Source organism: Oncorhynchus masou, chromosome 21 (assembly GCF_036934945.1).
Source record: "Oncorhynchus masou masou isolate Uvic2021 chromosome 21, UVic_Omas_1.1, whole genome shotgun sequence".
NCBI lineage: Eukaryota > Metazoa > Chordata > Actinopteri > Salmoniformes > Salmonidae > Oncorhynchus > Oncorhynchus masou.
In genome coordinates this window covers 48263773-48286039 of record NC_088232.1, presented here as the reverse complement: position 1 = coordinate 48286039, position 22267 = coordinate 48263773, and the positions used below count along the sequence as shown (strand labels likewise).

Sequence of the window (22267 nt, the reverse complement as noted above, 5' to 3'; positions counted from 1 at the left end):
GGGGAGGGGTGAAAAAAGGAAAATTAGACCATGCAATGATCACGGTGAACCAGCAAACAAAAAATTAAGTAAACAAGAAAATAATAAAAGAACCCCATACCAAACTATAAAAAGCGAAAACATTCAACACCAATGCACAGACCATATTAAGCATACCAATCACCATGACAACTACGAATTCATGTACTGCTGACGGCACAAGCCAACAGAAATGGAGCCGGTGGCCATGGAGAGGAGAGATGGCGTGAACGTTTCTGATAAGCACCAATGGGAGGATCACGTCAATCCCCCACAAATACAATCCAGTCTATTGGACGACTCTCTGGGCCAATGAAGCCCTGCTTTGGACAGACTAGTTGAAATCTGCCAGACTATAAAAACTGTTCTGATGCCCCCCACTCCGCTACATGACCGTAAGACCATTTTGGTTGGCTGACAAAATAAATCGCCGAAAGATTTTTCAAATTGTTTAGCATTTGCAAATGTTCTGACATGGTGAACATCACAGACAGCGGGGGCGGTTGGATCAATGTTTTACATGTGACTCGGTGACTAATTCATGCGGAGTATCGCAGGTCTGGCAACACAGCTGAGAAAACCAGTCTGCCAAGTCAAATCATTTCACAATTTACAAATTAGATGTTTATTTCAAAACAAGCCATTAATTTTTGGACTGAAAAAATGCCCAAAACATTACTAATATCATGATAATAATAATAACAATAATAATAATAATAACAATAATGTAAACAGTAAATTGTGACAAATTTCAAGCAGCCATCAAAGAGACATGAAAGTGCAGGACTGCGGGAAGTCTGGGTGGGATGAATTCCAAAGAAAGAAACACTTTGGAGATGGGAAAACTGAACAGTGTTTGTAACAGATGCGTGAACTACGTCATGCAGAGATGAGCGAGTGATTTCTGCAGTGCGCTGAAGGCATATAGAAGCCACCCCGACATTGCAGCAAACTGTGATTGCATCCATATGGGAGGGGGGAAAAGGGCACATCGAGAAGAACCAGCGGGAGAAAGAGAGGGGGAACTGATCTACTTGAATACAGGTGGTTTTAGTAGGTAGGTATACATGGGTCGGACATCTTGGACAACATTTCAGAGCAAAGTGCATAAGTTCATAAAATAAAAAAAACACTAAAATGACTACAAACATGAGGCAGAGGCACACAGTTAACTGTATATCGTGAGCATCTATTCTTCCCTGTGGTTATTGTGAGGTTCTAGGTGGTTATTGTGAGGTTCTAAGTGGTTATTGTGAGGTTCTAAGTGGTTATGTGAGGTTCTAAGTGGTTATTGTGATGTTCTAAGTGGTTATTGTGATGTTCTAAGTGGGTATTATGAGGTTCTAAGTAGTTATTGTGAGGTTCTAAGTGGTTATTGTGAGGTTCTAAGTGGTTATTGTGAGGTTCTAAGTGATTAATACAATAACAAATGGATTAAGACGATTAATGATAAGCGTTGGTGTGTAACATTAGTCAATGTGGATCCAAACAGGACCTTTGTGTAGTGTGTGTGTGTGGTTGTAAAGCGTACGTGTCTTGATGTTGGTGTCTCGGTACGTCCCGTTGAGAATGGCCAGCTCCATCAGCTGCATCTTCTTCAGATTATCCTCTCCTTCCGCCTGGAGCAACAAACAAATCAACAGGTCAGTTAACAAGTCCCTTCAGTCATGTCAAGACATGTTACTGTGCTGTGTCCCTATTGCAAGTGTGTGTGTGTGGGGGGGGGGGGGGTATAGGGACAGACAAGTGCTAAATACGGCTGCTAGAATGCTAGAGTCCTGACGAGAACCAACATTTTTGATCATATCACTCCAGTGCTAGCCTCCCAACACTGGCTTCCTGTCAAGGCAAGGGCTGATTTCAAGGTTTTACTGCTAACCTACAAAGCATTACATGGGTTTGCTCCTACCCATCTCTCTGATTTTGTTCTGCCATATATACCTACACGTACGCTACGCTACGGTCACAAGACGCAGGCCTCCTAATTGTCCCTAGAATTTCTAAGCAAACAGCTGGAGGCAGGGCTTTCTCCTATAGAGCTCAATTTTTATGGAATGGTCTGCCTACCCATGTGAGAGACACAAACTCGGTCTCAACCTTTAAGTCTTTACTCAACCTTTAAGTCTTTGCCTGGCCGGTTCCACTGGGATTCTCAGCCTCTAACCCTATTACAGGGGCTGAGTCACTGGTTTACTAGGGCTCTTTCATACCGTCCCTAGGAGGGGTGCGTCACTTGAGTGGGTTGAGTCACTGATGTGATCTCCCTGTCTGGGTTGGCGCCCCCCCTTGGGTTGTGCTGTGGCGGAGACCTTTGCGGGCTATACTTGGCCTCGTCTCAGGATGGTAAGTTGGTGGTTGAATATATCCCTCTAGTGGTGTGGGGGCTATGCTTTGGCAAAGTGGGTGGGGTTATATCCTTCCTGTTTGGCCCTGTCCGTGGGTGTCATTGGATGGGGCCACAGTGTCTCCTGACCCCTCCTGTCTCAGCCTCCAGTATTTATGCTGCAGTAGTTTATGTGTCGGGGGGCTAGGGTCAGTTTGTTATATCTGGAGTACTTCTCCTGTCTTATCCGGTGTCCTGTGTGAATTTAAGTATGCTCTCTCTAATTCTCTCTTTCTCTCTCAGAGGACCTGAGCCCTAGGACCATGCCTCAGGACTACCTGACATGATGAGTCCTTGCTGTCCCCAGTCCACCTCCAGTTTCAACTGTTCTGCCTGTGATTATTATTATTTGACCATGCTGGTCATTTATGAACATCTGGGCCATGTTCTGTTATAATCTCCACCCGGCACAGCCAGAAGAGGACTGGCCACCCCACATAGCCTGGTTCCTCTCTAAGTTTCTTCCTAGGTTTTGGCCTTTCTAGGGAGTTTTTCTTAGACACCGTGCTTCTACACCTGCATTGCTTGCTGTTTGGGGTTTTAGGCTGGGTTTCTGTACAGCACTTTGAGATATCAGCTGATGTACGAAGGGCTATAGAAATAGATTTGATTTGATTTGACATACGTCCAGAGGTGTAAACATTAGAGGACACCTTTTGAAACGAAAACAAGTTTCTATTGAACAAATTCAGGTTGGCCCCTTCCTGTTCCGTTTGGTTCCTAATGAATAAACCTACAGCTAGTTCTCCATAAGCACGGTGCATGAGAGAGGAAGGTATCGAGAAGAGTTACAACACCATGGTCATGTTGCATCATCTCATTTTGTTCCTGAATCGCTTACAGATATTAGGCAGGGGAAAACGCATGCATAAACCACTGCCTTATCAGCGAGATAATTACAGAGAAAAATAAATCTCCCCCTTGTGCACAATCAAATGTGCAATAAAAGCCCAGCTAATGTCAGTCCTGTCAATTAATGTCTGGATAAATAAATACATACATAAGCAGTGTCACTGTCATTATCCCCCAAATTAGGCAAGTTCAATTATTCATGGAAAGCAATTAAGCAGCACCCCCCCGAAGCTGCTAAACACTCCATAACCATGACAACAAAGTAGAAACCCAGTGCTTTTCCAAGTAGATCGTAATAAAGAAGGACCGGTGTGATTGAAGCAGACAGAGAGATAAACGAGGCTTCAGACAGACAAGGCTGCTGCAAACAGACAGACAAGGCTGATTTGAGTTGTGCTACAGACAGACACGGGCCCCCAGACCTCACCTCTACGCTTCAGACTAGGGTTGCAAAGGGTCGGAAACTTTCTGGTAAATTCCCTGAAAATTTCCCGAGGAAGTTAACCTTTTTGGGATAGGGGGCAGCATTTTCACTTTTGGATGAATAGCGTGCCCAGAGTGAACTGTCTCCTACTCTGTCCCAGAGGCTAATATATGCATATGATTAGTAGTATTGGATAGAAAACACTCTGGAGTTTTAAAACTGTTTGAATGATGTCTGTGAGTATAACAGAACTCGTATGGCAGGCAAAACCTGAGAAAAAAATCCAACCAGGAAGTGGGAAATCTTAGGTTTATAGTTTTTCAACTCAGCCCCCATTGAAGATACAGGGTGATATTAGTTATGTTTCACTTCCCAAGGCTTCCACTAGATGTCAACAGTATTTAGAACCTGTTTTGAGGATTCTACTCTAAAGGAGGGGCTCATGAGAGCTCTTTGAGCGAGTGGTCTGGCAGAGTGCCACAGCCTCAGTCTGGCAGAGTGCCACAGCCTCGGTCTGGCAGAGTGCCACAGCCTCGGTCTGGCAGAGTGCCACAGCCTCGGTCTGGCAGAGTGCCACAGCCTCGGTCTGGCGCGCTCACGTGAAAGGTAGCTATGTTCCACTTAATTTGTACAGACAAAGGAATCGTCCGGTTGGAACATTAATGAAGTTTTATGTTAAAAACATCCTAAAGATTGATTCCATACTTAGGTTGGCATGTTTCTACGGGTTGTAACGGAGCTTTTGAACTTTTCGTCCGATGTTCGGTGAGACCTAAGCGCGCTTTTGGATTTGTTTACCAAACACCCTAACAAAAGAAGATATTTGGAGATAACTGATGGACATTATTGAACAAATCAAACATTTATGGTGGAACTGGGATTCCTGGGAGTGCATTCTGATGAAGATCATCAAAGGTAAGGGAATATTTATAATGCTATTTCTGAGTAATGTTGACTACCCAATATGGCGGGTATCTTTTTGGCTGCGTTGTTGTCTAAAGGCTATACTTAGATTATTGCATGGTTCGCTTTCTCCGTAAAGGCTCTCTGCACAATCACCGCATGTTTTAGAACTACTGAACGTAACGCGCCAATGTAAACTCAGATTTTTGGTCTTGGCCATAGCGGAGTTTGGAGTGTGACTGTTTGAGGTTGTCTTTTATACTGATAACAAGTCCAAACACATGCCATTAATACAGGTAACGAGTGGAGGACAGAGGAGCCTCTTAAAGAAGAAGTTACAGGTCTGTGAGAGCCTGAAATCTTGCTTATTTGTCGGTGGCCAAATAAATCAATTAAAAATCCTACCATGTGATTTTCTGGATTTGTTTTTCTCATTGTGTCTGTCATAGTTGAAGTGTACCTATGATGAACATTTACAGGCCTCTCATCTTTTTAAGTGGGAGAACTTGCACAATTGATGGCTGACTGAATACTTTTTTGCCCCACTGTATGTTGAAAACATTTTTGGGAGATGTGATGGATCATTGGGGATCATTCAATATTCCCTTTCTTTTGTTGTTTAGTGAAATCCTACCATGTGAAGAGTCAACTCATTTAATTAAAGTTCAATTCGTAATTAAATCGTTTTAATTCTATTTCTATTGGAAGGATTTAATCATTTGCAATTATGTCTGCTTATGATAAGGTAAAATGTTTATGTTTCTGTCTCCATATGATATGGTAAATATATCCAATGCAAAAAAACATCTACATTTAAATGGTATTAATATTCATTTGCATATATTTCCATTAATCCCCATATATTCCCTTTAATTCCCACAGAATATTCCCCTAAATGTGCAGCCCTACTTCAGACAGACAAACGCTTCACAGACAGGGCTCCAGACTAACATTTTCCCCTGGCGGTACTGGTGCCAATAACCTTTTCAGTTTCAGCACCAGCTCATGATTTGGTCACGCCAATTTTCCGCAGAGGAATCAGGCAATAGGGGAAAAAAACAGTTAAATCACGCTATAAACTCATTCACTGTGCTTTACACTGTAACAGATTAGTGAGATGGTAGACTACTCAAGAAATACGTTGTTTCATCTAACATGTCCAGCAAGAATGCACGATTCAAGATATTTTGATGTGATGTGCAACCTAATCCATACCAAGGATCATTTTGCTATTTGATTTAGAATTTTAAGACCCCTTAAAGTATCCAAAAAATATAAAAATGATTTGATGAAAAAATGTTTTGGACCTTACTGCTAGTAGCCCATAGAAACGTATTGAATTACAGATTCACTACATGGAACAGATAGTCCCCCGCAAAGAAAATCAAAAGGAAGTTGGTTCTGAAGAGTCTGTCCTACATCAAATCATTTCTATAACTAAGAGCATAGTCTTTGGCACAACTCATTCTTTAAATTCTAGACCTCATTTGAATCTGGTAAAGAATGGTGTGGCTGTTGAACATGTTGAGGAGACTAAATTACTTGGCATTATCTTAGATTGTAAACTGTCGTGGTGAAAACATATATATTCAATGGTTGTAAAGATGGGGAGAGGTCCAGCTGTAATAAAGAGATGCTCTGCTTTTTTGACACCACACTCCAAAAAGCAAGTTCTACAGGCTCTAGTTTTGTCTAATCTTGATCATTGTCCAGTCGTGTGGTTCAGTGCTGCAAGGAGAGACCTAGACTGACTGCATCACTTCTTTTTATAAAGATGATGTGTTGAAAATCCCAAATTGTTTGCATAGTCAACTTACACATAGCTCTGACACACACACTTACCCCACCAGCCATGCCACCAGGGGTCTTTTCACAGTCCCCAAATCCAGGACAAATTCAAGAAAGCGTTCAGTATTGTATAGAGCCCTTATTGCATGGAACTCCCATCTCATATAGCGCAAGTGAACAGCAAACCTGGTTTCAAGAAACAGATAAAGCAACACCTCACGGCACAATGCCTCTCCCCTATTTGACCTGGATAGTTTGTGTGTATTGATATGTAGGCAACGTGTGCCTTTCATTTTTTTTATGTAGTTCTGTCCTTGTCTATATATGTTCTGTATTATGTCATTCTGTATTATATCATTCTAGATTATGTGATGTGTCGTGTGGACCCCAGGAAGAGTAGCAACTGCTTTTGCAACGGCTAATGGGGATCCTAATAAAATACCAAATCTGAGAGATATAAGATCAGGAAAAATGTATTGAACCCCTTATTTGTGTCACTAAACAGTCTCCATATATACCTTCGTACGTGTATTGAGAGTCCTGTGGGCATCGTAGAGCAAAACAACCAACATGTACGTGTTCGGGGGAGTCTCACCTTTCCAAGGAGGGGTATTAGAGTGTTATATATTAGGGTGTAGCCCAAACTGTTCAGACTACAGACAGAAGTTGGCAGATCAGCTGTACCGACTTCAGACAAGTCCCAAGACGCTTGTGGGGGGTCATAAAGCAAAACTGAGAAAATCATTGCGCTTGTGAGTCACATCTTTCCATGGAGGGGTCCTAGCAGTTAACCCACTGTTTCCCGGGATGTCCATTAAGGCAGCCCTCCACACCTCCCTGATTCAGAGGGGTTGGGTTAAATGGGGAAGACACATTTCAGTTGAATGCTTCAGTTGTACAACTGACTAGTTATCCCCCTTTCCCTTAAATAGTGTAGGCCAAACCCTTCTGACGCTACAGACGATTTTGTGAGAATAATGATTTTGGGGATGTCTCATCGTCTGACAAACACCTCTCTAGCGCTGACACCTTTCACCGCAGATACAGAAGTGTTACATAGGCAGATGCAGTGGATTGAGATGAATGCAATACAACAATGAAGGCAATTACAAAAAATATCTCTAGCTATAAACTGACAGGATTATATGGGATTTTATTATTATGCCAATTAGATTTCCGCAGTGGGGCAGACTTAAACCACTAAGGTTGATGACAAATAAAAATGATACCCACAGAAAGATGAGAACTGTAGTTGCTACCAAAACGATGCATTTCCAGCAACGGCGAAGATGCATAAAGAAATTCACATATTAAGTCATTTATTTAAGTTCTTAAACTACGGCGTCAACAAGGTTCAATGTGCCAGTAAATCAGAAGCAGAGACCAAGGCTCTAATGTAAGACCTCCTCAGAGACAGGAGGAGACTAAGGCTCCAATGTAAGACCTCCTCAGCGACAGGAGGAGACCAAGGCTCTAGTGTAAGACCTCCTCAGAGACAGGAGGAGACCAAGGCTCTAATGTAAGACCTCCTCAGAGACAGGAGGAGACCAAGGCTCTAATGTAAGACCACCTCAGAGACAGGGGGAGACCAAGGCTCTAGTGTAAGACCTCCTCAGAGACAGGAGGAGACCAAGGCTCTAATGTAAGACCTCCTCAGAGACAGGAGGAGACCAAGGCTCTAATGTAAGACCACCTCAGAGACAGGAGGAGACCAAGGCTCTAATGTAAGACCTCCTCAGAGACAGGAGACCAAGGCTCTAATGTAAGACCTCCTCAGAGACAGGAGGAGACCAAGGCTCTAATCTAAGACCTCCTCAGAGGAGGAGACCAAGGCTCTGACCTCCTCCTCAGAGGAGGAGAACATCAGTGGCAGTGCCTGGTCTCAGGCAACAGCTTTTCTCCAACATCCAAATATTCACATTTTATTGGAAGGCGGTCAAAAGAAATACAATCACCATGTATTTTGGTGGATAAATCATTCCCACGACTTTGTACTGTAAATTACTGAAATACGGAGCAGCTAGCGCCACCACTATCCCCGAGCATTCAGCTAGCGCCACCACTACCCCCGAGCATTCAGCTAGGTCCACCACTACCCCTGAGCATTCAGCTAGCTCCACCACTACCCCCGAGCATTCAGCTAGCTCCACCACTACCCCCGAGCATTCAGCTAGGTCCACCACTACCCCTGAGCATTCAGCTAGCTCCACCACTACCCCCGAGCATTCAGCTAGCTCCACCACTACCCCCGAGCATTCAGCTAGCTCCACCACTACCCCCGAGCTTTCAGCTAGCTTCATCCCAACCCCCGAGCATTCAGCTAGCTCCACCACTACCCCCAAGCATTCAGCTAGCGCCGCCACTAACCCCGAGCATTCAGCTAGCTTCATCCCAACCCCCGAGCATTCAGCTAGAGCCATCCCACTACCCCTGAGCATTCAGCTTGCGCTACCACTACCCCAGAACAATCAGCTTGCGCCACCACTACCACAGAGCATTCAGCTAGTGCCCCCACTACCACAGAGCATTCAGCTAGCGCCCCCACTACCACAGAGCATTCAGCTAGCGCCCCCACTACCACAGAGCATTCAGCTACCGCCCCCACTACCACAGAGCATTCAGCTAGTGCCATCAACTAACCCAGAGCATTCAGCTAGCGCCCCCACTACCACAGAGCATTCAGCTAGCGCCCCCACTACCACAGAGCATTCAGCTACCGCCCCCACTACCACAGAACATTCAGCTACCGCCCCCACTACCACAGAGCATTCAGCTAGCGCCCCCTATACCACAGAGCATTCAGCTACCGCCCCCACTACCACAGAGCATTCAGCTACCGCCCCCACTACCACAGAGCATTCAGCTAGCGCCCCCTCTACCACAGAGCATTCAGCTACCGCCCCCACTACCACAGAGCATTCAGCTAGTGCCATCAACTAACCCAGAGCATTCAGCTAGCGCCCCCTCTACCACAGAGCATTCAGCTACCGCCCCCACTACCACAGAGCATTCAGCTAGCGCCCCCTCTACCACAGAGCATTCAGCTAGTGCCACCACTACCACAGAGCATTCAGCTAGCGCCCCCACTACCACAGAGCATTCAGCTACCGCCCCCACTACCACAGAGCATTCAGCTAGTGCCATCAACTAACCCAGAGCATTCAGCTAGCGCCCCCACTACCACAGAGCATTCAGCTACCGCCCCCACTACCACAGAGCATTCAGCTACCGCCCCCACTACCACAGCATTCAGCTACCGCCCCCACTACCACAGAGCATTCAGCTACCGCCCCCACTACCACAGAGCATTCAGCTACCGCCCCCACTACCACAGAGCATTCAGCTAGCGCACCCACTACCACAGAGCATTCAGCTACCGCCCCCACTACCACAGAGCATTCAGCTACCGCCCCCTCTACCACAGAGCATTCAGCTAGCGCCCCCTCTACCACAGAGCATTCAGCTAGCGCCCCCTCTACCACAGAGCATTCAGCTACCGCCCCCACTACCACAGAGCATTCAGCTACCGCCCCCACTACCACAGAGCATTCAGCTACCGCCCCCATTACCACAGAGCATTCAGCTAGTGCCATCAACTAACCCAGAGCATTCAGCTAGCGCCCCCTCTACCACAGAGCATTCAGCTACCGCCCCCACTACCACAGAGCATTCAGCTACCGCCCCCACTACCACAGAGCATTCAGCTAGCGCCCCCTCTACCACAGAGCATTCAGCTAGCGCCCCCTCTACCACAGATCATTCAGCTACCGCCCCCACTACCACAGAGCATTCAGCTACCGCCCCCACTACCACAGAGCATTCAGCTAGTGCCACCAACTAACCCAGAACAATCAGCTAGTGCCACCACTACCACAGAGCATTCAGCTACCGCCCCCACTACCACAGAGCATTCAGCTACCGCCCCCACTACCACAGAGCATTCAGGTAGTGCCACCACTAACCAAGAGCATTCAGCTAGTGCCACCACTAACCAAGAACATTCCGCTAGTTCCACCACTAACCAAGAGCATTCAGCTAGTGCCACCACTAACCAAGAGCATTCAGCTAGTGCCACCACTAACCAAGAGCATTCAGCTAGTGCCACCACTAACCAAGAACATTCCGCTAGTGCCACCACTAACCAAGAGCATTCAGCTAGTGCCACCACTAACCAAGAGCATTCAGCTAGTGCCACCACTAACCAAGAGCATTCAGCTAGTGCCACCACTAACCAAGAGCACTCAGCTAGTGCCACCACTAACCAAGAGCACTCAGCTAGTGCCACCACTAACCAAGAGCACTCAGCTAGTGCCACCACTAACCAAGAGCATTCAGCTAGTGCCACCACTAAATAAGAGCATTCAGCTAGTGCCCAGGCCCATTCAGTGGCTATTACAACAACCTCCCCAGCCTCAGAGGTGGTGAGATACTAGGCCTGCTGAGCAGAATGCCTAATTAGCTATGTTCACAGAGAATGGCTAACGCTAACATGGACTCCTCAACCTGGAAATGGGCTTAAAATCACTGCTAATTAGCTGTTTAAACGCTCCACACAGAGCCCACTCAGAGGAACCATTTAGGCCTTTTTAGCTTCTTAAACACTTGCCAGAGGTGGTTGCGGTAGAGTGAACATCTTTAGCTGCCCATTGTATTAGATCCTCCGTCGTCTGCCTGCCTTCTCTGTTTACCATCACTAATTCAATCAGATCGTAACCCTAACCACCTTCTAGACAGCTTCTCCCAAGTCTGAGAACATTTTCGCAAATGATTCTCATGAAAGGGACAGCTGGTTCCCTTTCTCGATGCTCGCTTTTTGGCCCCGATCTGTGTCAGCCAGTTTGGATCTGAGCCAAGGCTGATGTTAGACCAAAACATTTTTACAAAATAAGAGACTAAGCCAAAACGGAGACCGTCACAGCAAGGTTGTGCCGGGTATTCGGTTGCATTTCAGTGACAAAAACAATAGCATTTCTGAGGAACCAGACATCGCACGGCAGAGTAGAATCTGACCCTGGCTCAGTTGTTAGAGAAAGGAGTCCGTATTAACAGAGAGACCCATATAAAAGTATGTCTGAAGCGCCTGCGAAGTTACCCTCCATCCCAAACACAAAGGCCTACTGTGTGTTTTGCCGGTAACACGCTTTTTATCGCTGTTACAGCACACCGTTTAATGTAGAAACTGGAGAGCGGATAGAGTTTGGCGGGTGAGATTGAAGAAGCACTGGGTGTTTTCCCCTTGCAGCTGACGTGGCTGACCTTTTTAAATGCAGGTCCAATAATGAGAGTTGGAAAAAAAGGTGAGAGGCTGCTAGTTGTTTTCCCTTTCAGAGGGAGGAGAGGCATGGCTGGTTTTCCTAGGTGTGTGTGTGTGTTTGTTGTGCTTACAAACAAAGCGATAGAGCTGTGGCTAAGAGGGAGTGGGCGGTCATCGGGCCGGGACTCAATTAGCACAATGCATGCTGGAGGATGTGTGCAAGAGAGTCACACGCAGATAGGGACAGGAGAGGGGGCTGTGGATGATGGATTTGGAGGTTGGGAGGGTTAAAGAGACTCCTGGGACTGTGGTGTCACTATCAACATCTCTCCAGCTCTGCTGTTATGAGGGGCGCAAAGCCACATAGAGGGAAGGGTATACAGATGCTGCTAGGAAGGTGGTGTGTGTGCGGGAGAGATGAAAACAGAAAGTGTGGTGTGTGTGTGTGGAGGCAAACAGAAAGTCAGGCACACCGCTCAGGAATCCAGCTGACACAGCTCTTCATAGCATAACTCTTTCTTCATAGCAGACTGTTAGAAAATCTCCCTAACGGCCACATGGAAGCAGGTCAACTTACTCCACCCCATTAGTCCCTTCAGAAACAACACAAGGCAGTAATTATGTTGTGTACATTAATGAAAGCCCATTACAAATAGAACTTATTAGTATACTAATGGTTGTATTGATTGATTTGAGGGCTGGATCACACTAAGACTACAGACAGTGGGCGTCTACTGTCTGTTACTATCTAGCAGTGGGTGAACTTTGACGGGACGGAGACTTTCCTGAAGACTGAATGTACGTTTCATGTTGCCAGGCTGAGGGGACTAGAGATTACCTTGACGTCCATGTGACCACATAGCCATCACAATTAACACAATCCTGAGTCGGCACAGCTCACTCCCGGTTTCCTCATTAAACATTCAGGATGGCTGTCAGGATGCCGAGTGTGTGTGTGTGTGTGTGTGTGTGTGTGTGTGTGTGTGTGTGTGTGTGTGTGTGTGTGTGTGGGGAATCATCTGTCTGAGAGAGAACGGGCTGTCTGATTCCCGAGAGAAAAGATACATGGTTTACAAACACTGAGGACAAGGAGTGAAACTTTCCCCCTTTACCGTCACAGACAGACAGAGACACTCACTGTCTAGCAGCTAAAGACACTGAGTACACCTGCTCTATTCACAGTTATCAGATTCAATCAATGAGGCCTATGTGTTAAATCTGTGGAGAGGTAGAAGCTATCGGGGAGGATGGGGATGACAGACAAGTTGTCCCCCTGCCTACCAGACAGCCCAACGGATGAGGTTACCTGAGGCGTCATAAATCACACTCATGTTCTCACACACAGTCTGACAGAGAGGGAGTGAGAGAGGGAGAGAGGGAGAGAGAGGAAGAGAGGAAGCGAGGGAGTGAGAGAGAGGAATCGAGAGAGCGAGAGAGAGAGGAAGCGAGAGCCAGAGAGAGAGCGAGAGAGCGAGAGAGAGGGGGAGGAAGAGAGAGAGAGAGAGAGAGAGAGAGAGAGAGAGAGAGAGAGAGAGAAGAGAGAGCGCGAGAGAGAGAGGAGCCGTAAGCACAAACAATGACAAATGACTCCAGGAACATCATAGGACTGGAAAATCCCACGAAAAATGAAACAAGATTTCAACACGTTCAAATAAACAGTCTTTGCTTGTGGTGATTTGTGTGGACAGTTTGGCTGTAGCAACAGATGGGTGTATCAAAATGTTTGGAAAGCCACACCCTTGTCCTATCCCTCACTCGTTGTCCCTCTCAGATAAACAGACCAAGGTGTCCTGACGGAGTTGGGTGTGTTTGCTCATGTCTGCCATGCTGACTCAAAAGCGTTTGCTAACGTCTGGCAGGGGCCCCTGCTTTCGTGACATACAGCAGAGGGAGGGAGACAGAGTGGGGGAACAGAGAGAAAGCCAGAGAGAAATACAGGGAAAGTAGGGAGAAAACAATCCCTTTCCCCCCAGTGGGCTCCTCTGCTTTTCTTCCCTGGTCTAAGCTGCCAGTCATAACGTGGAGGGGAGAAGCTGGGCGCGGGTCAGGTTGCCTTCCAAACATCTCCAATTACCACAAGTGTAAACAGAGACTGGTCAGGGAGGCCTTGAGGCAGGGAGAGAGAATGTAAGGGAAAGTAAAGGAACGGCAAAGGGCGTATCTGGGGAGTGCGTTGAGGTACTAATGACTTCACATTGAGCATGAGGGGGGTGGGGTGCCTGAATACGGGCAGCTGTTTTTTCTCATCTTTTCCTCCCCAAATTCCTCCCTCCGTCCCATCCCTCCCAAACTAACATCTGGAGAATAGTGATTACTCTAGTCACCGCGCCAAGACAACTTATCAAGAACTCACCAGGCTATAGAGAGACCCGGGAGAGAGACCTGAGAGAGAGAGATCCCGAGAGAGAGAGGGAGAGCGAGAGACAACCACCGAGGGAGAGAAGGCACACGGCTTCACCCTAGTAGAATCTGAAGTCAAATGTCTACTGTTTGCTGATGATCTGGTGCTTCTGTCATCAACCAAGGAGGGCCTACAGCAGAACCTAGATCTTCTGCACAGATTCTGCCAGACCTGGGCCCTGACAGTAAATCTCAGTAAGACCAAAATAATGGTGTTCCAAAAAAGGTCCAGTCGCCAGGACCACAAACACAAATTCCATCTATAGACATCGTTGCCCTAGAGCACACAAAAAACTATACATACCTTTGCCTAAACATCAGCGCCACAGGTAACTTCCACACAGCTGTGAACGATCTGAGAGACAAGGCAAGAAGGGACTTCTATGCCATCAAAAGGAACATAAAACTCAACATATCAATTAGCATCTGGCTAAAAATACTTGAATCAGTCAGAGCCCATTGCCCTTTATGGTTGTGAGGTCTGGGGTCTGCTCACCAACCAAGAATTCACAAACTGGGACAAACACCAAATAATGCATGCAGAGCAGAATTAGGCCGATACCCACTAATTATCAAAATCCAGAAAAGAGACTTTCAATTCTACAACCACCTAAAAGGAAGTGATTCCCAAACCTTCCATAACACAGCAAGCTGGTCCTGGGGCTCTGTTCACAAACACAAACAGACCCCACAGAGCCCCAGGACAGCAACACAATTAGAACCCACCAAATCATGAGAAAACAAAAAGATAATTACTTGACACATTGGAAAGAAATAACAAAAAAAACTGAGCCAACTAGAATGCTATTTGGCCCTAAACAGACTACAGTCGTGGCCAAAAGTTTTGAGAATGACACAAATATTAATTTTCACAAAGTGTGCTGCTTCACTGTCTTTAGATAGTTTTGTCAGATGTTACTATGGAACACTGAAGTATAATTACAAGCATTTCACAAGTGTCACAGGTTTTTATTGACAATTACATGAAGTTGATGCAAAAAGTCAATATTTGCGTGTTGACCCTTCTTTTTCAAGACCTCTGCAATCCACCTTGGCATGCTGTCAATTAACTTCTGGGCCACATCCTGACTGATGGCAGCCCATTATGGCATAATCAATGCTTGGAGTTTGTCAGAACTTGTGGGTTTTTGTTTGTCCATCCGCCTCTTGAGGATTGACCACAAGTTCTCAATAGGATTAAGGTCTGGGGAATTTCCTGGCCATGGACCCAAAATATCAATGTTTTGTTCCCCGAGCCACTTAGTTATCACTTTTTCCTGATGGCAAGGTGCTCCATCATGCTGGAAAAGGCATTGTTCATCACCAAACTGTTCCTAGATGGTTGGGAGAAGTTGAAGTTGCTCTCGGCGGATGTGTTGGTACCATTCTTTATTCATGGCTGTGTTCTTCGGCAAAATTGTGAGTGAGCCCACTCCCTTGGCTGAGAAGCAACCCCATACATGAATGGTCTCAGAATGCTTTACTGTTGGCATGACACAGGACTGATGGTAGCGCTCACCTTGTCTTCTCCGGATGCTCCAAACAATCAGAAAGGGGATTCATCAGAGAAAATGACTCATCAGCAGACCAATCCCTGTACCTTTTGCAGAGTATCAGTCTGTCCCTGATGTTTTTCCTGGAGAGAAGTGGCTTCTTTGCTGCCCTTCTTGACACCAGGCCATCCTCCAAAAGTCTTCCCCTCACTGTGCGTGCAGATGCACTCACACTTGTCTGCTGCCATTCCTAAGCAAGCTCTGTACTGGTGGTGCCCCAATCCCGCAGCTGAATCAACTTTAGGAGACGGTCCTGGCGCTTGTTGGACTTTCTTGGATACCTTGAAGTATTCTTCACAACAATCAAACCGCTCTCCTTGAAGTTGTTGATGATCCGATAAATGGTTGATTTATATGCAATCTTACTGGCAGCAATATCCTTGCCTGTGAAGCCCTTTTTGTGCAAAGCAATGATAAAGGCATGCGTTTCCTTGCAGGTAACAATGGTTGACAGAGGAAGAATAATGATTCCAAGAACCACCCTCCTTTTGAAGCTTCCAGTCTGTTATTTGAACTCAACCAGCCTTGTCCTCGTCAACACTCACACCTGTGTTAACGAGAGAATCACTGACATGATGTCAGCTGGTCCTTTTGTGGCAGGGCTGAAATGCAGTGGAAATATTTTTGGGGGATTCAGTTCATTTGCATGGCAAAGAGGGACTTTGCAATTAATCTGATCACTCATATATATTTATATATATATATATGCAAATTTCCATCATACAAACTGAGGCAGCAGACTGTGAAAATGTATATTTGTGTCATTCTCAAAACAACTGTACACAGTGGCAGAATACCTGACCCAAATTTAAGGAAAGCTTTGACTATGTACAGACTCAATAGCCTTGCTATTGAGAAAGTATGCCGTAGGCAGACCTGGCTCTCAAGAGAAGACAGGCTATGTGCTCACTGCCCACAAAATTAGGTGGAAATTGAGCTGCACTTCCTAACCTCCTGCCCAATGTATGACCATATTAGAGACACATATTTCCCTCAGATAACACAGATCCACAAAGAATTTGAAACCCCCCCTCCCACTCCCATATCTACTGGGTGAAATTCCACAGTGTGCCATCACAGCAGCAAGATTTGTGACCTTTTGCCACAAGAAAAGGGCAACCAGTGAATAACAAACACCATTGTAAATACAACCCATATTTATGTTTATTTATTGTCCCTTTTGTACTTTAACCATTTGTACATCTTTACAACACTGTATATATATATATATATATATATGACATTTGTAATGTCGTTATTCTTTTGAAACTTCTGTGAGTAATGTTTACTGTTAATTTGTATTGTTTATTTCACTTTTGTATATTATCTATTTCACTTGCTTTGGCAATGTTAACATACGTTTCCCATGCCAATAAAGCGCCTTGAATTGAGACACAAACCCACCGAGCGAGCGAGCGAGAGACACACACACACACACACACCGAGAGAGAAAGAAAGAGAGACACACCCACACCCCGAGAAAGAGAGAGGAGACCGAGAGACGGCAAGAGGGAAATTGGACATTTGTTGAAAGTTGAAAACACCAAAAAGTAACCAAATAAACTGGAATAATAGAAAACACGTTCAACCCCTAGGGTGTAAAAACAGAGCTGAAGAATACAAAGCAGAGAAAGGCCCACTAAAGCTTCTACTTCCAATAAACCAACTACTTACAACACACAGACAAGAAACATGAAAAAGTCCTGTGAAAAAAGTATCATTTAAGTGAAAAGCAGAGAGAAACCACAGTTTAGTCCCCACTTCAAATCGTGCCGCACAATTCAAAGGCAATTTTCCAACACTCACCATTAGTCTCCCAATAGACTTACGACGCAATCGCCTGCAACACTACTCTGTACTGCCCATCTAAACCAAACCCTACATTCACTCACAGAACGCTGCTCAGCTCCTTCCTTTTTAAAAGACACATCAGTAACTTAGCCTAGCCCGAGCTACATTAGCAATGCTAAACCCCCTAGCTACATTAGCAATGCTAAACCCCTAGCTACATTAGCAATGCTAAACCCCCTTGCTACATTAGTAATGCTAACCCGCCTTGCTACATTAGCAATGCTAAACCCCCTAGCTACATTAGCAATGCTAAACCCCCTTGCTACATTAGCAATGCTAAACCCCCTTGCTACATTAGCAATGCTAAACCCCCTTGCTACATTAGCAATGCTAAACCCCCTTGCTACATTAGCAATGTTAAACCCCCTTGCAGTCATTAGAATCAACCCAAACCAGTTAGTCAGATTATAAACTCAACCCAGAGGTGTTACGCCCCCCCGCTCCTGATCCAGACTCCAGTCACATGTTTCAGTGACTAACTTTTTGGAGGGAAAGTTGTGGGGAGAATTAGCATTAGCATAGCTGTGCAACGATTTGGCAGGCCCCGTCACTGTGCAGGCTGGATGTATGGGGCTTATTAGGAGCTTTTATTGGGCCGGAGAGGGCAGCCTTGGTTCTCAGCAGCAGCCCCATCAATATCCTGCAGTGCTCAGGGCTGCCTGACATGCAGACAGTGGCTCGTTACCAAGGTAGAATTTGAGGAGAGAAGAGATGTTTTTCCCTTTACTTTACCCCCCCCCCCACCACCACCACCACCACCACCACACGCACACACGAGAGAGAACAGTTCTGGATAGGAAACTGGAAAGTTTGGCTACATCCTGGTATATAATCTCGGAAAGAGAGAGATATGTAACGGGACGCCAAAAAAAAATACAAAAAAATAAGAGGTTACATAAATACACAGACTGAAGAGGGTTTGGATGTATAGATGATGAATGTGTATTTGCCTGCGCCTCGACAAACAAGATATTACCAGCTAACAGGACGAAGTGAGACAACAAAACAATTCTGAAGTGAGTGAACATTAAAGAGATCCATGTTATCAAAAACGTGCAGTAAACCCCCCTTGAGATTCTCTCTCTCCCTCTTCCCCCTGTTCCTCTCCCCCTCCCTCCCATCCTCCGCGTCTTTGTTCTGTTCCTGTGATCCTTTAATGCAGTCCAATTGAGACAGGAATATCTTTAAGGGATTTAGCTATGGCTGATTTGGGGAGGTTTAAATACTGCCGGATTTGAATCAGATTCCGAGATTCTGAGTCAAAGCTGATGAGAGCCGTCACCTAACCCTCAGCCCTCCCCCATGGCAGGCTGCTGCCCTCTGGACTGGGCGAGATTGGGCAGATGAGTCTAGAAAGGAGACGTGGGGGAATTCTGATGGTGGAACAAAGTTATCTCGTGACGAGGATGAAAAATAAATCAGTAAATGTCGGGCTGAGCCGGGACCACGAGCCGAGGGGATCAGCTGATAGGCTACAATACAGCAACGGGGCTGGTTGCCAGGCAAAGTCCCCCCCGATCATTGGACTGGCCCGGGGACCAAACTCTGAGGCAGCGATCCCTCAGTAGTCAAGGACACGGGGAAGGTCGTGAGTCAACGTGATGAGTATTACGGGCATCGGCCACTGTCTCAGTGGCTGGCTGAAGCGAATGCCAACGCTGTATTCCCCTATGGGACAAGCAGTGGTGCACTCAGACAAAATACAAGGGTGTAAAACAAGCAGATGAGACAATGGGAAGCAGGAGGCTTGGTTTATTACCCCTGAGAGGAGGCGCCTGCTCAATATCATACACACAACGCCAAGCCCAAACTTCAATGAGCGGCGTTCCATGATGCGTTGCCAGGCGTTGATGTGAAAGAGAGAAGGGGAGAGAGAGACTGAAGGAGAGAGAGACTGAGCTGGGAAGCTGCTGGGGGTTGAAGTGATTGTGCAGCGTTATCTGGCAAAGTAAAGCATCACATTTGGGAGGCTGATTTTTAAAAGGGGGACTCGGGGGCCTCCAAATGCTGAGCTCTACACAATTCCATTTTCCCTGCTTAAACACACAGGCACAGAGAGAGAAAGAGAAGAGCGAGACATGGAGATCGATATCCACCTCGCCGTTGAGCCGGGTACGAGGGCATCCTCAGTTGCCTGAGCCGAGCCCTAGCAGTTCCCGGGCCGGGCCAGAGTCGTGTGGTGGATAATTACCCCTCACACACACCACAGTGTGTCGAGGCCTGGGGAGGGGGCATACTGTAGGTGGAAGAAGCAGAACATACAGCAGCATCTCCTCTCTCCCCAGCAAAAAGGATTAGGGATTAGAGTCTCTCCAGCTATAAGGATTAGAGTCTCTCCAGCTATAAGGATTAGAGTCTCTCCAGCTATAAGGATAAGGGATTAGAGTCTCTCCAGCTATAAGGATTAGAGTCTCTCCAGCCATAAGGATTAGAGTCTCTCCAGCCATAAGGATTAGAGTCTCTCCAGCTATAAGGATAAGGGATTAGAGTCTCTCCAGCTATAAGGATTAGGGGTTAGAGTCTCTCCAGCTATAAGGATTAGAGTCTCTCCAGCTATAAGGATTAGAGTCTCTCCAGCTATAAGGATTAGAGTCTCTCCAGCTATAAGGATTAGGGGTTAGAGTCTCTCCAGCTATAAGGATTAGGGGTTAGAGTCTCTCCAGCTATAAGGATTAGAGTCTCTCCAGCTATAAGGATTAGAGTCTCTCCAGCTATAAGGGTTAGGGGTTAGTCTCTCCAGCTATAAGGATTAGAGTCTCTCCAGCTATAAGGATTAGAGTCTCTCCAGCTATAAGGATTAGAGTCTCTCCAGCTATAAGGATTAGAGTCTCTCCAGCCATAAGGATTAGAGTCTCTCCAGCTATAAGGATAAGGGATTAGAGTCTCTCCAGCTATAAGGATTAGGGGTTAGAGTCTCTCCAGCTATAAGGATTAGAGTCTCTCCAGCTATAAGGATTAGAGTCTCTCCAGCTATAAGGATTAGGGGTTAGAGTCTCTCCAGCTATAAGGATTAGGGGTTAGAGTCTCTCCAGCTATAAGGATTAGAGTCTCTCCAGCTATAAGGATTAGAGTCTCTCCAGCTATAAGGATTAGAGTCTCTCCAGCTATAAGGATTAGAGTCTCTCCAGCCATAAGGATTAGAGTCTCTCCAGCTATAAGGATAAGGGATTAGAGTCTCTCCAGCTATAAGGATAAGGGATTAGAGTCTCTCCAGCTATAAGGATTAGGGCTATAAGGATTAGAGTCTCTCCAGTTAGAGTCTCTCCAGCTATAAGGATTAGAGTCTCTCCAGCTATAAGGATTAGAGTCTCTCCAGCTATAAGGATTAGGGGTTAGAGTCTCTCCAGCTATAAGGATTAGGGGTTAGAGTCTCTCCAGCTATAAGGATTAGAGTCTCTCCAGCTATAAGGATTAGAGTCTCTCCAGCTATAAGGGTTAGGGGTTAGTCTCTCCAGCTATAAGGATTAGAGTCTCTCCAGCTATAAGGATTAGAGTCTCTCCAGCTATAATGATTAGGGATTAGAGTCTCTCCAGCTATAAGGATTAGGGGTTAGAGTCTCTCCAGCTATAAGGATTAGGGTCTCTCCAGCTATAAGGATTAGAGTCTCTCCAGCTATAAGGATTAGAGTCTCTCCAGCTATAAGGATTAGAGTCTCTCCAGTTATAAGGATTAGAGTCTCTCCAGCTATAAGGATTAGAGTCTCTCCAGCTATAAGGATTAGAGTCTCTCCAGCTATAAGGATTAGAGTCTCTCCAGCTATAAGGATTAGAGTCTCTCCAGCTATAAGGATTAGAGTCTCTCCAGCTATAATGATTAGAGTCTCTCCAGCTATAAGGATTAGAGTCTCTCCAGCTATAAGGATTAGAGTCTCTCCAGCTATAAGGATTAGAGTCTCTCCAGCTATAAGGATTAGGGTCTCTCCAGCTATAAAGATTAGGGTCTCTCCAGCTATAAGGATTAGAGTCTCTCCACCTATAAGGATTAGAGTCTCTCCAGCTATAAGGATTACAGTCTCTCCAGCTATAAGGATTCGAGTCTCTCCAGCTATAAGGGTTCGAGTCTCTCCAGCTATAAGGGTTAGGGTCTCTCCAGCGTTAAGGGTTAGGGTCTCTCCAGCTGTAAGGGTTAGGGTCTCTCCAGCTGTAAGGGTTAGGGTCTCTCCAGCTGTAAGGGTTAGGGTCTCTCCAGCTATAAGGGTGAGGGTCTCTCCAGCTATAAGGGTTAGGGTCTCTCCAGCTGTAAGGGTTAGGGTCTCTCCAGCTGTAAGGGTTAGGGTCTCTCCAGCTATAAGGATTATGGTCTCTCCAGCTGTAAGGGTTAGGGTCTCTCCAGCTATAAGGGTGAGGGTCTCTCCAGCTGTAAGGGTTAGGGTCTCTCCAGCTGTAAGGGTTAGGGTCTCTCCAGCTGTAAGGGTTAGGGTCTCTCCAGCTATAAGGATTAGGGTCTCTCCAGCTGTAAGGGTTAGGGTCTCTCCAGCTGTAAGGGTTAGGGTCTCTCCAGCTGTAAGGGTTAGGGTCTCTCCAGCTATAAGGATTAGGATTACCTTCAAAGAGAGAGCGACGGAGGTGCAGTCAGGGAGGTTCATTTGGGACCAAACTTCTCACTAGACCTGAACGCAAAGGCTACGGTCGGTGACTGGTTGACAAATCAGGCAGGTTTTGTGTGGGTCTGCTAACTTTACAGTCGCAGTGACTTTCCACCGTTTCCACCAGACTAGGGACAGAGCCTGACAGGGGAAACTGAGCCTTCCAGTTGGTGCGGCGACGGTGTGGCCTCACGTCTAATTGACTGTTTGTGCCTCGTTGCCTTTTCTCTTCGCTCCCCGACCATCCGTTTCAGC

The 22267-nt window shown here is 46.1% G+C and overlaps 1 protein-coding gene across 4 annotated transcripts in view; it reads right to left on the bottom strand.

Moving 5' to 3' along the window:
- LOC135508443 (protein quaking-A-like) overlaps nucleotides 1-22267 on the bottom strand; it is a 136934-nt gene that overhangs the window by 9706 nt on the left and 104961 nt on the right. For all 4 annotated transcript variants that reach the window (XM_064928629.1, XM_064928628.1, XM_064928631.1 and 1 more), the window contains exon 5: nucleotides 1550-1637. In XM_064928629.1, coding sequence (XP_064784701.1) covers nucleotides 1550-1637 — 88 coding nt within the window. The remainder of the gene's footprint in view (nucleotides 1-1549; nucleotides 1638-22267) is intronic.